Here is a 17,691-nt window from a genome sequence, read left to right on the forward strand (position 1 = left end):
CCTCTGTTCGTAGCTCTACCTTCCGGCTAGCGACAGTCCAACTGGTCTTCGCCAAGGTCAGGGCAGCAGTAGTCACAGTCCTGCACTCTCAGGGTCACTCTGTGGTCCCGTATTTAGACGATCTACTTGTCAAGGCACTCTCTTAGGAAACATGCCAACACTGCCCGAACGTTGCGCTGGAGACTCTCTAGAGTTTTGGGTGGATCATCAACTTTTTAAAGTCAGATCCGACCCCGACCCTATCGATAACATATCTAGGCATAGAGTTTCTTACTCTCTCAGCGATAGTGAAGCTGCCGCTAGACAAACAGCATTCACTACGGGCTGCAAGCTCTTCTTTAAGAACCAGTCGCACACATTGAGACGCCTCATGCACTTCCTACGTAAGATGGTAGCAATGGAGGCAGTTCCTTTCGCGCAGTTTTACTGCGTCCACTACAATGGGACATTCTCCGCCAATGGGACGAGGAGTCGACGTCCCTCAACAGAGTCGTCGTTCTTTCTCAGGCGGCCAAGGAATCTCTACGGTGGTGGCTTCTTCTCACCTCTTGGTCAAAAAGAAGGTCCTTCCTATCCCCGTCCTGGGCGATAGTTACGACAGACGCGAGTCTATCAGGGTGGGGAGCAGTTTTTCTCCACTACAGCGCTCAGGGTACGTGGACTCAGCAAGAGTCCACTCTTCAGATCAATGTTCTTGAACACAGAGCAGTGTATCTTGCCCTACAATCCTTCCAACAGCGGCTGGAAAGCAAGCATATCCGACTTCAGTCGGACAGCTCCACAGCGGTGGCATACATCAACCACCAAGGAAGAACGCGCAACCGGCAAGCCTTCCAGGAAGTCCGGCAGGTTCTGATGTGGGTGGAAGACACGGCATCCACCATATCCACAATTCACATCCCAAGTGTGGAAACTAGGAAGCTGACTTCCTAAGTCGCTGAGGTGTGGCCGAAAGAGTATGGTCTCCTCACCCGGACGGGTTTCAGGAGATCTGGCGCCGCTGACAGAGGCCGGACGTCGATCTAATGGCGTCACGGCACAACAACAATGTGCCAGCTTCATGGCACGGTTTCACAATCATCGAGCTCTGGCGGCAAACGCCTTAGTTCAGCATTGGTCGCAGTTCCAGCTACCTTAGGTGCCACCTCTGGCATTGTTGCCCAGAGTACTGCGCTAGATCAAGACCGACTGCGGCCGCGCCATCCTCGTCGCTACAAATTGGCCGAGGATGTTGTGGTACTCGGTTCTGTGGTGCCTCACGGTAGGCTAACCGGGGGCACTACCAGACCAATCAGACTGGCTGTCTCAAGGGCCATTCTTCCATTTGAATTCTACGGCCCTCAACCGGATGGTGTGGCATTGAGTCCTGGAACCTAGTGTCGTCAGGATTACCTCAGGACGTGGTTGCCACCATGAGACAGGCTAGCATACCAACGTCCGCCAAGATTGACCACAGGACGTGGAAGATGTTCTTATCTCGGTGCTCGGCGCAGGGTGTTTCTCCCTGGCCGGTTGCATCGTCTATGTTTCCTTCCTTCCTGCAATCTAGGTAGGAAAATGGGTTGTCGCTCAGTTCCCTTTAGGGACAAGTCTCAGCGCTATCTGTATTTTTTCAGAAACGACGACTTCCTCAGGTACGCACGTTCCTACGGGGAGTTTGTCTTCTCAGCACTCCGTACAAGCGGCCGTTAGAGCCCTGAGATCTGAACAAGGTTCTAATTGCTCTCCAGATGCCGCCTTTCGAGCCTTTGAAGGATGTCTCCCTTCCCGTTTTTCACGGGAAGTGGCCTTCTAGTAACGGTCTCGTCTCTTAGGAGAGTTTCCGAGCTAGCAACGCTCTCATACAAACTCCCTTCCTGGTCCTTCACCAGGACAGGGTAGTTCTGCGTCCGGTTCCGGAATTTCTCCCTAAGGTGGTATCCCATTTTCATATCAATCAGGATATCACCTCACCTTCTTTGTGTCCTCGTCCAGTCCATCAATTTCAGAAAGATTTGCAATCTGTTGGTTCTGGTGAGAGCACTCAGGTTCTACTTCCCGCATGGCGCTCCTGCGCCACCCGGATGCACTCTTTGTCCTTGTCGCTGGTCGGCGTAAACAGTCGCAAGCTTCCAGATCCACCCTTGCTCGGGGGCTCGAGGAACCAATTCTTGAAACCTACAGTTCTACTGGGCTTCTGGTTCTCTCAAGGCCGAAGGCCCATTCTACCAGAGCCGTGGGTGCATCCTGGGCATTACGGCACCAGGCTACGGCTCAGCAGGTGTGTCAGGCACCCACCTGGTCGAGTCTACTTACTTTTACCAAGCATTATCAGATGCATACCTACGCTTCGGCAGACGCCAGCCTAGGTAGATAAGTCATTCAGGCGGCGGTTGGCCACCTGTAGGAGAGGGCCGTTTGACGGCCCTATCATGAGGTATTCTTTTACCCACCCAGGGATTGCTTTTGGACATCCCAATTGTCTGGGTCTCCCAATGGAGCGACAAAGAAGAAGGGAATTTTGTTTACTTACCGTAAATTCCTTTTCTTCTAGCTCCAATTGGGAGACCCAGCACCCGCCCTGTTTTCTCGGGGTTTTTCTGTTTTTTCGGGTACACATGTTGTTCATGTGGTATGGTTCAGTTCTCCGATGTTTCCTCGGATTGAATTGGTCTTTAAACCAGTTATTGGCTTTCCTCCTTCTTGCTTTGGCACTAAAACTGGTGAGCCAGTGATCCCACTGGGGGTGTATAGCCAGAAGGGGAGGGGCCTTACACTTTTAAGTGTAATACTTTGTGTGGCCTCCAGAGGCAATAGCTATACACCCAATTGTCTGGGTCTCCCAATTGGAGCTAGAAGAAAAGGAATTTACGGTAAGTAAACAAAATTCCCTTCTTTCTCTTGCCTCAGCTTTGCCCACTTTGACCAAGGTGGGTGAAAACGGTTTAAGAATGCTGAGAGTTGTAAAATTTTAGCTCAGCATACAGTTGTGCCAAAATTATGCCGATTTTTTTCAAAGCTTTTTACTCCAGAATACTGTTGTAACAAGTTTGAATCGGGCTCTGGATTTACACACAAATAGAACAAGGCATGTGAGGAAGCACACGGCTCTGGTAGGGAGAGCTTAGAGATAAGGTTAGGAGACCAGCTGGAAGATCTTGTCAGGCTGGTGATTTTATAACTATCTCTCAAAGTGAATCTGTCATCAGGTTTTTAACACTAATTTTAGAGTAGCATAACGTAGGGGCGGAGATCCTAATTCCAGCGATGTCACTTACTGGGTCATTGATTTTATCAAAACTGCACTAATCAGGGGGAGATTATCATTAGAGGACTACTTGGCGTGCTGCAGGTAGTTCAGCATATTCATGAGCTCTGTATAACTGCTAGATCTGCAGCAGAAAAAACATTGATTGTATCAAAATGACAGCAAACAGCTCAGGAAGTGACACATCGCTGGAATCAAGGTCTCTGACTCTACATTATTTTGCTCTCAGATGGGGATGCAAAAACCTGGTGACAGATTTCCTTTGAGGATGGTGGGTGGAGAGGTGAGCAGATAACTGCTGTATATAAATCAATGGAGTGAAAGGACTGGTATGTTAAGAGTTGACTCCAATTCTAGAATGTAACAACTGTGGACTCTCAGCCAGGCCGTGGAAACAAGCTGTGTGCTATAAAAGAGAATTCTCTCATTGCAGGAGAATGACTGCAGAAAGTAACTGCAAATTTGCTAATTTTCAAGCTTTTTAATTGAAGCAATTAAGTACACCCCTTTAAGGACCCCCTTTCAATATTGAGTCTGTCTGGGTTTACATGAAAAGACATAAAGATTTGCAGAAGATCTGTAGTTAATTCTCTCAGATTTTTGGTGCACCCTCCCTACCGAGTTCCTCCAAAACTGTGTACAAGTGTACCTAGAAGAATTTATGCTGCTTTCTTCGGCGCTCCATTGGGAGACCCAGACGATTGGGTGTATAGCACTGCCCTCCGGAGGCCACACAAAGCAATTACACTAAAAAGTGTAAGGCCCCTCCCCTTCTGGCAATACACCCCCAGTGGGATCACTGGCTCACCAGTTTTCTGCTTTGTGCGAAGGAGGTCAGACATCCACGCATAGCTCCACTGTTTAGTCAGCAGTAGCTGCTGACTCTATCGGATGGAAGAAAAGAGAGCCCATATAGGGCCCCCAGCATGCTCCCTTCTCACCCCACTTGCGGTTTGTAAGGTTGAGGTACCCATTGCGGGTACGGAGGCTGGAGCCCACATGCTGCTTTCCTTCCCCATCCCCCTGAGGGGCTCTGTGGAAGTGGGATCTTACCGGCCCCCAAACCCTGAGGCCGAGCTCCATCCACAGACCCAGAGACCCTGCTGGAGGAGCTGAGTACAGTCAGGGACAAGGCCCTGCAACGTTCAGGTACTCTGTGTCCCCGCACAGACAGGCCACGCACACTCCAGGCTTGCTGGGTGTGCTAGTGCGCCGGGGGCACTAGCGCTGCGCGCTCGGGTTAGAGTCACTGCAGCTTAGCTGAGTGATTTTATGTCTTGGGAACTACCGCGCCGGCCGCTCCGGGAGCGGCGGCGCCGCTGGGACTTGTAGTGCGCCGGGGACTCGCGCTGCCCGCGCTTTTACGGCGGCAGCGCTCATAAATCTAGTCCCCGGCTTTTGCGGCCTAGTTATGGTTCGTTCCCGCCCCCACCCTGTCAATCAGGGAAAGGGAGAGACGCTGTGCAATAGGCAGCGCCGAGGGCTGGAGCCTTATTTACATGCTCCAGCCCTCTCACTGGGCACAGTGGGGACGCAAGTTTCCCGCTCTTGGTCTCAACACGCCCAGGGCCCGCCCCTCTCCACAGGACGCCGGCAGCCATTCCTGCATGCAGTCTGGCTGGAGAACGGACACAGGCTCTGGGGGACTCAGACAAGGGACTCTGGCGACCACACACCCGCGTTTATGCGGGCGGTAAGCTGCACATAAGTGCTGGCCCCACTAGTGCCACAGTGTTATTTGGTGCATTTTTTCTCTGTACCATATATATTTATATTGCACTGTACAGTCGCTTCTTGGCTTATACCCTCATTGCTCTGAGGAGACAACAACATGTCATCCGCAAAACGCAAGTGTGCCAAGGCACAGGCGGTATGCACTGCTTGTGCCGCATGTGGGGCTAATCTACCGGCAGGTTCCAATGACCCCCATTGTGTGCAATGTTCGGTCCCTGTGCCACTTCGTCAGCCAGAGTCTATGGTAGTAGTGGCCCAGGCAGAGACGCCTGTGAACCCTGCCCCGGTGACGGGGACAGAATTTGCAGTTTTTGCTGATAAGATGTCTGTGACTATGACAAAAATCCTGGAAACCTTGCAGTCCAGGCCAGTTTCTCAGACCATGGACACTGCTGTGTCTATGCTCCCCGGTCCCCCTCAGTTGGAACTAATCCGTACTTCAAGGGGGTCCCAGGCATCACAGGCTGAAGACTCTGACTCGGATGACAGTCCCAGGCAGCCTAAGCGGGCTCGCTGGGAAAGACCCTCGCCGTCATCACACTGGTCAGGGTCTCAGCGAGACGAGGCTCTGTATGAGGAGACAGAGGTGGGTGATCAGGAATCTACTCCTGACACCGCTCTCAATCTAGATACCCCTGATGGTGACGCTATGGTAAATGACCTTATAGCGGCCATCAATAGACTGTTGGATATTTCTCCCCCAGCCCCTTCAGCAGAGGAGGCAGCTGCACCCTTAAAGGGCAAGTCTCGGCACTATCCGTGTTTTTTCAGAAGCGTCTAGCACGACTTTCTCAGGTGCGCACGTTCCTGCAGGGGGTTTGTCATATCGTACCTCCGTACAGGCGGCCGTTAGATCCGTGGGATCTAAACAAGGTCCTTGTTGCTCTCCAGAAGCCGCCCTTCGAGCCTCTGAGGGATGTGTCACTTTCTCGACTCTCACAGAAAGTGGCCTTTCTGGTAGCGGTCACGTCTCTTCGGAGAGTGTCCGAACTAGCAGCGCTGTCATCCAAGGCTCCTTTCCTGCTGTTCCACCAGGACAAGGTAGTGCTGCGCCCCATTCAGGAGTTTCTCCCTAAGGTGGTATCCTCTTTTCATCTTAATCAGGATATCTCCTTGCCTTCCTTTTATCCGCATGCAGTTCATCGGTATGAAAAGGATTTACATTTGTTGGATCTGGTGAGAGCACTCAGAATCTACATTTCCCGCACGGCGCCCCTGCGCCGCTCGGATGCACTCTTTGTCCTTGTCGCTGGAAAGCGCAAAGGGTCGCAGGCTTCCAAAGCCACCCTGGCTCGATGGATCAAAGAACCAATTCTTGAAGCCTACCGTTCTGCTGGGCTTCCGGTTCCATCAGGGCTGAAGGCCCATTCTACCAGAGCCGTGGGTGCGTCCTGGGCATTACGACACCAGGCTACGGCTCAACAGGTGTGCCAGGCAGCCACCTGGTCGAGTCTGCACACTTTCACCAAACATTATCAGGTGCATACCTATGCTTCGGCGGACGCCAGCCTAGGTAGAAGAGTCCTGCAGGCGGCAGTTGCCTCCCCGTAGGGGAGGGCTGTCTTTGCAGCTCTAACATGAGGTATTTCTTTACCCACCCAGGGACAGCTTTTGGACGTCCCAATCGTCTGGGTCTCCCAATGGAGCGCCGAAGAAGAAGGGAATTTTGTTACTTACCGTAAATTCCTTTTCTTCTAGCTCCTATTGGGAGACCCAGCACCCGCCCTGTTGTCCTTCGGGATTTTTGGTTGTTTTTCGGGTACACATGTTGTTCATGTTGAATGGTTTTCAGTTCTCCGACGTATCTTCGGAGTGAATTTGTTTAAACCAGTTATTGGCTTTCCTCCTTCTTGCTTTTGCACTAAAACTGGTGAGCCAGTGATCCCACTGGGGGTGTATAGCCAGAAGGGGAGGGGCCTTACACTTTTTAGTGTAATTGCTTTGTGTGGCCTCCGGAGGGCAGTGCTATACACCCAATCGTCTGGGTCTCCCAATAGGAGCTAGAAGAAAAGGAATTTACGGTAAGTAACAAAATTCCCTTCTTTTAAGGCAAAAGTGAGGTCACAGAACAGTATGATTTATATATGGTTTTGTCCCATATGAGGATGTGTATATGTAGAGCACAAAAGCAGGAGTTGACCATATACTACAGACACACTCCTGGCTTTTGCAGAGTTCAGAGAAACCTCAAACAAACCCGTTTAAAGGGAACCTGTCACCAGGTTTTCGGCCTATAAGCGGCGGACACCACCAGTGGGCTCTTATATACACGTTCTAACATGCTGTATATAAGAGCCCAGGCCGCTATGTAAAACATAAAAATCAATTTATAATACTTAACGGTCGCGCTGCAGTGGAGTTGGGTCATAAGGGCGTCTCCGTTGTCCGGTGCCGGCGCCTCCTCTTTCAGCCATCTTCGTCGTCCTTCTGAAGCCTGTGTGCATTATTCGTCCTATGTCATACACACTCGTCGGTCCCGCGCAGGCGCACTACAATAGTTTGATCTGCCCTGCTCAGGGCAGATCAAAGTGCGCCTGTGCAGGACCTCAATACCGGCGAGTGTGTATGACGTAGGACGCGTCATGCACCGCGGCTACAGAAGGACGACAAAGACGGCCATAAGAGCTGACACCGGAGAATGGAGACCCCCATCTGACTAGAATCCACCGCAGCGACCGTTAGGTAAGTATTATAAAGTGATTTTTACGTTCTACACAGCGGCCTGGGCTGTTATATACAGCATGTTAGAATGCTGTATAAAAGAGATCACTGGTGGTGGCCGCAGCTAATAGGCCCCAAATCTGGTGACAGGTTCCCTTTAACCCCTTAACGACCGCGGGCAGTAAAATTACGTCCTAGCGGTCATAACGTTACTGCCCGCGGTCTGCCGGCGGCAGCATGCCGCGATCGGCGCTCATCTCAGCTGATTTTCACAGCTGAGATGTGTGCCTGCTAGGCACGAGCAGAATCGTTATCTGCTCGTGCCGTTGAACCCCTTAAATGGCGCTGTCAATATGTGACAGCGCCATTATAAGCGCGATCGCGGTAAACTTTTACTTATCGCCCGATACCGGAAGTCACGTGACGCGATCACGTGACTTCCGGTAGTTGTCATGGTAGCACAGGGTCATGTGATGACTCCTGTACTGCACATGAATTGCTTTCACTTTCACTGTGCCCACAGCCCAGTGAAAAAGAAAGTGAGCGTATCTGCTGTTTACAGCTGTGTAGCTGTGATCAGCAGATAGATCAGAGCGATCAGATTGCTGATCGCTATACCCCCTAGGGGGACTAGTAAAAAAAAAAAAAAAAAAGTAAAAAAAAAAAAAGTTTTAAAAAATTAAAACCCCTAAGGCTATGTGCGCACTTACCGGATTTTGCCGCGGATTTTTTGCGGTTTTGCTGCATGTTTCGCTGCAGAAAATGTTCATAACATCTCTGCAGTGAATCACCAGCAAAACCTATGGGAAAAAAAAAATCCTGTGCGCACTAGGCGGAATTTGACAGCTGCATGTTTTGCTGCGGGATTCCCGCAGCAAAAACAATTGCATGTCAATTCTTTTCCGCACGTCGCTGCGGGATTTCACTACATTGACTCCAATGTAATCGTGAAATCCCGCAGGGAATAACGCAGGCAGCAAATTCTGTGCGGTTCACTGCGTTTTCCTGCGTTATTCCCTGCGGTATTTCGCGGTTTACCTCCGGTAATGTACATCGCTTGTCTGCAGTTTTGCAAGGGAAGTGATGTCATTACAGGAAGAGAAAGCAAAGCAGAGCGTTAACACACACAGATCACAGACACAGACATAGAACACACATAGAAAGAAAACGGAAATATAGAAAACAAAGAACGTGGGCTCCGCTGTATATTTACCGTCCAGCCGAGGTAAGCACACAGCGGCGGCCCGGTATTCTCAGGCTGGGGAGGGCGGGGGGCAGGGTTAATGTCCCCTGCCTCACTCCCACCTCCCACAGCCGAGAATATCAGCCGCAGCTGCCCCGGGACTGTCGCATGCATTATGCGGCAGCACCGGCGTGTCCCCGGCTCTTCCTGCCGCCGTGTAGCAGTGGCAGTCAGGGTAATACAAGGGGTTAATGGTGGCGGATCGCCACCATTAACTCCAGGCTTGATCATGGCAGCGTCTGAGACAGCTGACATGATCAACCCGTAAGTAAAGTGAAAAAAACACACAGAAAAATCCTTTATTTTAAATAAAACAAACAAGCCTCGTTAACCCTTTTTATTAACCCCTCCCGAAACAAAGCTCCGACGTAATCCACAGGTCCTGCGCTGCTTACATCCAGCCGCAACTGTCACAGACACAGCACTGAATGAATGCAGCAGACAGCAGAGGTAATTACCGGTCATTTCCCACGGCCGGTAATGTGAACTCACTGCCGACCGTGGGAAATGCAGCGATCTGTCCTCTATCTATCTATCCCTCTATCTATTCTTCTGTCTCTTTATCTATCTCAGAGGAGTGAAATGACTTTTTTTTTTTTTTTTCCAATGTGCTTTATTGCATTGAATGCAATAAAGCACATCCCAACCCGCACGCAGCAAAACCGCGGCAATACCGCGAACAATACCGTGGTAAAACCGCAGCAAACCGCATGCGGTTTTCGGGTGCGGTTTGCCGCGTTTTTTTACCGCGGGTGCGGTAATCTTTGAATACCTGCGGAATTTTCTTGAGAAAATTGCATTTTCCAGTGCGCACATGGCCTAAAAGTTCAAATCACCCCCCATTCGCCCCATTGAAAATTAAAGGGTTAAAAAAATAAACAATATACACACATTTTGCATCACCGCGTTCAGAAACGCCCAATCAAAAAAAATCAATTAATCTGATCAGTATACGGTGTAGCGGCAAAAAAATTCCAAACGCCAAAACGACGACTTTTTTTGTCGCCACAACTTTTGCGCAAAATGCAATAAGAGGCGATCAAAACGTAGCATCTGCGCAAAAATGGTACCGTTAAAAACATCAGCTCGAGACACAAAAAAATAAGCAGTCACTGAGCCATAGATCCCGAAAAATGAGAACGCTTCGGGTCACGGAATATGGCGTAAAACGTGCGCCACTTTTTTCGGACAAACTTCCGATTTTTTTTTTTTAACCCCTTATATAAAAGTAAACCTATACATGTTTGGTGTCTACGAACTCGCACTGACGTGAGGCATCACACCCACACATCATTTTTACCATATAGTGAACACAGTGAATAAAATATCTCAAAAACAATAGTGCTATCGCACTTTTTTTTTTGCAATTTTTCTGCATTTGGATTTTTTTTTGCAGTTTTCCCGTACACTATATGGTAAAACTGATGGTTTCATTTAAAAGTACAGCTCGTTTCACAAAAAATGAGCCCTCACATGACCATATTGACTGAAAAATAAAAAAGTTACGTCTCAGAAAAAGAATGGTGAAAAAAAAAGGAAAGCGAAAAATTGGCCGGTCGTGAAGGGGTTAATAGTAATTGTCCTGTTTTCAGAGGGGGGGGGGGGGGGTCTTATTTTTTATACTGTTAACCCCAGGAAATGACTTTTCACACTTGAGATCTTTATCACTGCTGACACTTCTCTATGTCCTGTCACTTGCAGGATGATGTGGGCAGCGGGAGCTGTTGCTGCAATGTCCAGCATTACGTTTCCTGCAGTCAGTGCTTTGGTATCTCGGACCGCAGACGCCGACCAGCAAGGTAGGTGAACTGGACTAAACATGTGATGCATTCACACACCAGTATTTTTCATCAGTATTTGTATGCCAAAACCAGGAGTGTGTACAAAATACAGAACAGTTGTCAATCTCTTAATTATTGTTTTCTCTAAGTTCCACTCCTGGCTTTGGCATACAAACACTGATGCAAAAATACTGTGATATTGTTTTGTTACTGTTGGAATAACTGGTTAATCATGCGTTGTTGATGTCTTTTGTGTCTGTATGACACTGAGTGACTCATAAGCTCCGTAATTAATGTACTTAAAGAGAACCATCCAGCATAATTTTCATATATAAAGTAAAGCCAGTGCTATACTGGTGCTAGGATGCTGAATGTAAGCATAGCTTTTGTTCTGAGATTGGATGTTTTATTTCAGAAATATATGCAAGTAAAGTTCCAGCAATGCACTGCTACTTGATTGACAGGTGCAACAGGGGCGGGAATATGTGGGTGGGGTTTTACTATCTATTCCACCCCTGTCTGCTTCCTGGCTTCTGTAGATGTTAGACTGTATGAGCTGCATTTCAAACACACCCCTATCATGTGATAGAAATGACTCCTAACTGAAGGAGTGACCAGGCAGCAGACAGGGGCGGGAATAGATGGCAAAACCTGACCACATATTCCCACCACATATTTGCACCTGGTGAGCTGACGGTCACTTCCTGTCCATCCCAATGCGGATACGAGAAACCTGCAGTGATTTGGTGCGGGTCTCGCGTAACCTCACTTTATCCCTGTGACATAGGGCGCTGACACTGCTGGAACTGTGCCACCACCGGAGGTCAGAATAAGCTTTTTTTTATTTTAATTGGGCGATAAATGTGTAATGAGAAAGGGTTGTCCTAGTAGTGGACATCCCCTTTAAGTAGGCAACTTGATTAACTCAAATGCAAAAACGTACAGTCCTAAACATGACCTTGGCCAAGCACCTGACATTGATAGGGATCAATATATGGGATTTCCCTTTTGGGGATAGAGGCCTCTTTAAAGCGGCTGGCCAATACTTTGTTACTGATTTACCTATTCTCATCTGTTAGTGTATGGAGAGGAAAAACACCACTCCATACATTTAGTAGCCGCACTCATATGAATGAATAGGAGCGCACCTGCAGCATCCAGCAGCGGCCACTAAACAGCCTACGGAGCAGAGTTTTGTCTGTACACGGCTGATGAGCTGATGGCAGTGGATTGGAGGGAGTGCCAGATGTCAGATCCTGACAGTCTGATATTAATGACTAGTGATGAGTGTAAGCACTGCCATTCTTATATGCTCGATACTCATAACGAGCAGGTCAGATGCTCAGACGGGCTTGAGTACCAAGCCAAATGGAAGTCTATGGGGAAACGTGAGCATTTTTCTGGAAAATCTTCTGGAATTAATGAGGATAAGGCATAAAATAACACCATTTTCCGTCTTTTTGTAGGTGTTGTCCAGGGTATGATTACAGGAATCCGTGGGCTGTGTAATGGCCTTGGACCTGCACTGTATGGTTTCATATTTTACATTTTTCACGTGGAACTAGATGAAAACCCAATAGGAGACTCTGAGCCGAGGGACAAGGTGACGACATCACATTCACAACAGGTACTTCTGTTCATACATTACAATTAATGAGCATTAAGATTACAATACTGCATATATAATTACACACCTTTCTTGATGCCATGTGATGGAGTAGGAAAGTTGTATGTTTCATTTGTAATCTCACATTTACAGGTTTTGTAAAATTATATAGCGCTATCATCTATTCCACAGCACTTTACAGAGATAATCAGCACTGTCGCCATTGAGACTCACAATCTAAGTTCCCTATCTGTATGTGTTTGGATTATCGTAGCATCCAGAGGAAACCCACGCAATCACAGGGAGAACATGAACGCCTTGTAGATATTATCCTTGGTGGGATTAGAACCTAGAACCCCAGCGCTGCAAAACGGTGCTAATCACTGCATCACCGAGCTGCCCATATATTCTGCCAGGTCTGCTCATTTCATACGCAGTTATGAATGCGTTATTAGTACAGTTGGTAGGAATCCATTCCCATGACAGGATTCATCAGCCACAACATCTATGGCTGCTGGATGGGAGCTGTGAGAACCCCACACATCCTCAGCTTTTTAGATTGGCTTCCGTGGTGCAATGTCACAGGCTAGCTAATCAAGAGATGCGGCTGCCATCAGGTAAGAGGCGGTTCTCACGGACCCAGTTGGAATCCATAAAAGTGTGTCTCTGCTTTTGCTAGAGGACAGAGGATCCCTGTTATAAACTGCTTGTGAAACTAGATTGTCACATTGCATGTTCACATTCTTGGCCAGATTTGTCACCGTTGCATACATCTGAATGGGGTTTACAATCATGCATCTGCTACAGAAGGAACCCAATTTGTTTTTCATGAGACAATCCCTTAGGACTGGCCATACAATCTAAAATGCAGTTTTAGAAGTGATCACAGAAGCTAAATATAACGGTGTTTACCTGGCTCTGGTTGAATGGAGCATGGTTTCCATACTTTAGCATTATCAGGGTGCAAACTGTCTCCTTTTGTATTTTATGTCATGTTCAGTTATGCACCTGTTCACACGTCAGCTCGACGCGTGCAGTCAGTCTTTTTTGTCTATATTAAGAGGGTCATACCTTCTGACCGTGCACCCTTCCCCCCAGTTGCCACAGGTAATCTCATTTTACATAGCAGGTTCCTACGTGCCCATACACAGGAGGTTTTTAACCCAGAGAGAGGCTTTAGCATAGCGTTAGGGACCCAGTTACGAGATATGCCGTGAAGGGGCAACTAGGCAGATATATGAATGGAGCATTGGTATCTATTGTTCAGTTTATGGGACTGAAGCCATATTGTTCGGTCTCTTAGATTTTGAATGGAGCGTTATTGAACATGCAAGACTACTTTTCCATTCATCATGGACTTGGCAACTCTCTCTTCCCATGATAATCTGGGTCTGAGTAACACCTTCAGGAATAATGGCGGATAAGACCCGAGGAAGGCGTTCTGCCGAAACGCGTTGTCCTCACTGCTAGCCATTTCTTTGTCGCTCCTTATTGGGAGACCCAGACAATTGGGTGTATAGCTATGCCTCCGGAGGCCACACAAAGTATTACACTAAAAGTGTAAAGCCCCTCCCCTTCAGCCTATACACCCCCCGTGCTGCCACGGGCTCATCAGTTTTTATGCTTTGTGCGAAGGAGGCAGACATGCACGCATAGCTCCACAGCTTAGTCAGCAGCAGCTGCTGACTATGTCGGATGGAAGAAAAGAGGGCCCATAACAGGGCCCCCAGCATGCTCCCTTCTCACCCCACTCTTGTCGGTGGTGTTGTTAAGGTTGAGGTATCCATTGCGGGTACGGAGGCTGGAGCCCACATGCTGCTTTCCTTCCCCATCCCTCAATTAGGGCTCTGGGTGAAGTGGGATCCTTTCGGTCTCCAGGCACAGGAGACCGTGCTCCATCCACAGCTCCTGAGGACCATGCTGGATAGGAGCCGAGTATCGTTCAGGGACATGGCCCTGCTACTTTGAGGTACTCTGTGTCCCCGTGGGGACCGCGCACAGCAACACTCCAGCATTGCTGGGTGTGCTAGTGCACCGGGGACAGCAGCGCTGACTGCGTTTGTGCCATTACACACTTCAGCGTCGCTGAGTGTGTTCGTGTAGGGGGACTGCCGCGCTGACCGCCGCTGCCATGGTTATCACTGCGGCGCGGCTGGGACTGTTAGTGCGCCGGGGACTTCCGCGCCGACCGCGCTTATACGGCGGCCGCGCTTATAACTCGAGTCCCCGGCTTTTGCGGCCTAGTCTCGTTTTCTTCCCGCCCCCAGCCCTGCCAATCAGGGGAAGGGCGGGACGCTGTACAGGACGGCAGCACTGAGGGCTGGAGCATGCTTTGCATACTCCACCCCCCTCACTCTGCACAGTGGGGCACCAGTTCCCGCACTTTTCTGGGTCACGCCCACGGCTCCCTCCTCTCCTCAGGACGCCGGCAGCCATTCCTCTCAGCTCTGCTAACGCTGGAGAGGAGAGACAAGCTCAGGGAGACCCAGGCAGGATTTCTGGTGCCCACACAACCGCTTTGCGCAGGCGGTAAGCAGCACCTGTGGTGCTGGCCCCACTAGTGCAGAAGTGTACTTATAGATTATATGATTATAGACTATACTTTACACTGTATGGTGCACGGTTGATTTTTGTCTATATACCCTCCTGTATTGCTCAGAGAAGACAACAGCATGTCGTCCACAAATAGCAAGGGTGCCAAAGCACAGACTTACTATGCTGCCTGTGCAGCATGTACGGCTATACTGCCGGCAGGTTCCACTGACCCTCATTGTGTGCAATGCTCGGCCCCTGTGGCACTTTCTCAGTCGGAGCCTCTGCTAAGGGTGGCCCAGGGAGAACCACCTGTTAACACTGTCCAGGTGACAGGGACGGAGTTTTCAGTTTTTACTGAAAGACTTTGAGACTATGGCTAAGATATTAGAAGCCTTGCAGTCCAGGCCGGCATCTCAAGCCAGGGGCACTGTGGAATCATTGCCCCCTGGTCCCCCTCAGTTGGAACAGCAATGTCCTCCCGGGGTGTCTCATGGATCCCAGGGTGAGGTCTCTGACACGGACCGTAGCCCCAGACCGATTAAGCGAGCTCGCTATGATATCCCCTCGACATCATCACAATGTTCAGGGTCTCAGCGAGAGGACTCTCTGTATGATGAAGCGGAGGTAGCTGATCAGGATTCTGATCCTGAAGCCGCTCTCAACCTTGATACTCCTGATGGGGACGCCATAGTGAATGATCTTATTGCGTCCATCAATGAAATGTTGGATATTTCTCCCTCAGCTCCTCCAGTGGAGGAGTCAGCCTCTCAGCAGGAGAAATTCCGTTTCAGATCTCCCAAGCGTCCATTGAGTATGTTTCTGGACCACTCTGACTTCAGAGAGGCAGTCCAGAAACACCGAGCTTGTCCAGATAAGCGTTTTTCCAAGCGCCTTAAGGATACACGTTACCCTTTCCCCCCTGACGTGGTCAAGGGCTGGACTCAGTGTCCCAAGGTGGATCCTCCAATCTCCAGACTTGCGGCTAGATCCATAGTTGCAGTGGAAGATGGAGCTTCACTCAAGGATGCCACTGACAGACAGATGGAGCTCTGGTTGAAATCCATCTATGAAGCTATCGGCGCGTCTTTTGCGCCAGCATTCGCAGCTGTATAGGCACTCCAAGCTATCTCAGCTGGTCAGGCGCAAATTGACGCACTCACACGTACGTCTGCGCCGCAGGTGGCGTCCATAACCTCTCAAACGTCGGCATTTGCGTCCTACGCTATTAATGCTGTCCTGGACTCTGCGAGCCGTACGGCGGTTGCAGCCGACAATTCGGTGGCAATACGCAGGGCCTTGTGGCTGCGGGAATGGAAGGCAGATTCGGCTTCCAAAAAGTGCTTAACTGGATTGCCATTTTCTGGCGACCGTTTGTTTGGTGAGAGATTGGATGAAATCATCAAACAATCCAAGGGAAAGGAAACATCCTTACCCCAGGCCAAACCAAAAACACCCTAACAGAGGAGGGGACAGTCGAGGTTTCGGTCCTTTCGGGGTGCGGGCAGGTCCCAATTCTCCTCATCCAAAAGGCCGCAGAAGGATCAGAGGAACTCCGACGCATGGCGGTCTAAATCACGCCCTAAAAAGACCGCCGGAGGTGCCGCTACTAAGGCGGCTTCCTCATGACTTACGGCCTCCTCACACCGCATCCTCGGTCGGTGGCAGGCTCTCCCGCTTTTGCGACACCTGGCTGCCACAAGTAAAAGACCGTTGGGTGAGAGACATTTTGTCTCACGGTTACAGGATAGAGTTCAGCTCTCGTCCTCCGACTCGATTCTTCAGAACATCTCCGCCTCCCGAGCGAGCCGAGGCTCTTCTGCAGGCGGTGGGCATTCTGAAGGCAGAAGGAGTGGTGGTCCCGGTTCCTCTTCAGCAACAGGGTCACGGTTTCTACTCCAACCTGTTTGTGGTTCCAAAGAAGGACGGGTCCTTCCGTCCTGTTTTGGACCTAAAACTGCTCAACAAACACGTAAGGACCAGGCGGTTCCGGATGGAATCCCTCCGCTCCGTCATCGCCTCAATGTCCCAAGGAGATTTCCTAGCATCGATCGATATCAAGGATGCTTATCTCCCCGTACCAATTGCTCCAGAGCATCAGCGCTTCGCCATAGGAGACGAACACCTTCAGTTCGCGGCACTGCCGTTCGGCCTGGCGACAGCCCCAAGGGTTTTCACCAAGGTCATGGCTACAGTAGTTGCGGTCCTCCACTCTCAGGGTCACTCAGTGATACCTTACTTAGACGATCTGCTGGTCAAGGCACCCTCTCAAGAGGCATGCCAACACAGCCTCAACGTTACTCTGGAGATTCTCCAGTTTCGGGTGGATCATCAATTTTCCAAAGTCAAATCTGACACCGGTCCAATCGCTGACATATCTTGGCATGGAGTTTCATACTCTTCCAGCGATAGTGAAGCTTCCGCTGGACAAACAGCGTTCACTACAGACAGGGGTGCAATCTCTCCTTCAAGGTCGGTCACACCCCTTGAGGCGCCTCATGCACTTCCTGGGGAAGATGGTGGCAGCAATGGAAGCAGTCCCTTTCGCGCAGTTTCACCTGCGTCCACTTCAACGGGACATCCTACGCAAGTGGGACAGGATGCCGACGTCCCTAGACAGGAACATCCCCTTCTCTCAGGCAACCAAAGCTTCCCTTCGGTGGTGGCTTCTTCCCACCTCATTATCGAAGGGGAAATCCTTCCTACCACCATCCTGGGCGGTGGTCACGACGGACGCGAGTCTGTCAGGGTGGGGAGCAGTTTTTCTCCACCACAGGGCTCAGGGTACGTGGACTCAGCAAGAGTCCTCACTTCAGATCAATGTTCTGGAGATCAGGGCAGTGTATCTTGCCCTAAAAGCGTTCCAGCAGTGGCTGGAAGGCAAGCA

At 49.9% G+C, this 17,691-nt stretch overlaps 1 protein-coding gene across 1 annotated transcript in view; it reads left to right on the plus strand.

Moving 5' to 3' along the window:
* The window catches only part of SLC71A1 (solute carrier family 71 member 1), an 80,598-nt gene that overhangs the window by 58,722 nt on the left and 4,185 nt on the right, over positions 1-17,691 (plus strand). Inside the window, exons 11-12 of the mRNA XM_075321011.1 lie at positions 10,587-10,684; positions 12,133-12,293. Of these exons, the coding sequence (XP_075177126.1) occupies positions 10,587-10,684; positions 12,133-12,293 (259 nt within the window). The remainder of the gene's footprint in view (positions 1-10,586; positions 10,685-12,132; positions 12,294-17,691) is intronic.

This window comes from Anomaloglossus baeobatrachus, chromosome 8, assembly GCF_048569485.1.
Source record: "Anomaloglossus baeobatrachus isolate aAnoBae1 chromosome 8, aAnoBae1.hap1, whole genome shotgun sequence".
Lineage (NCBI taxonomy): Eukaryota > Metazoa > Chordata > Amphibia > Anura > Aromobatidae > Anomaloglossus > Anomaloglossus baeobatrachus.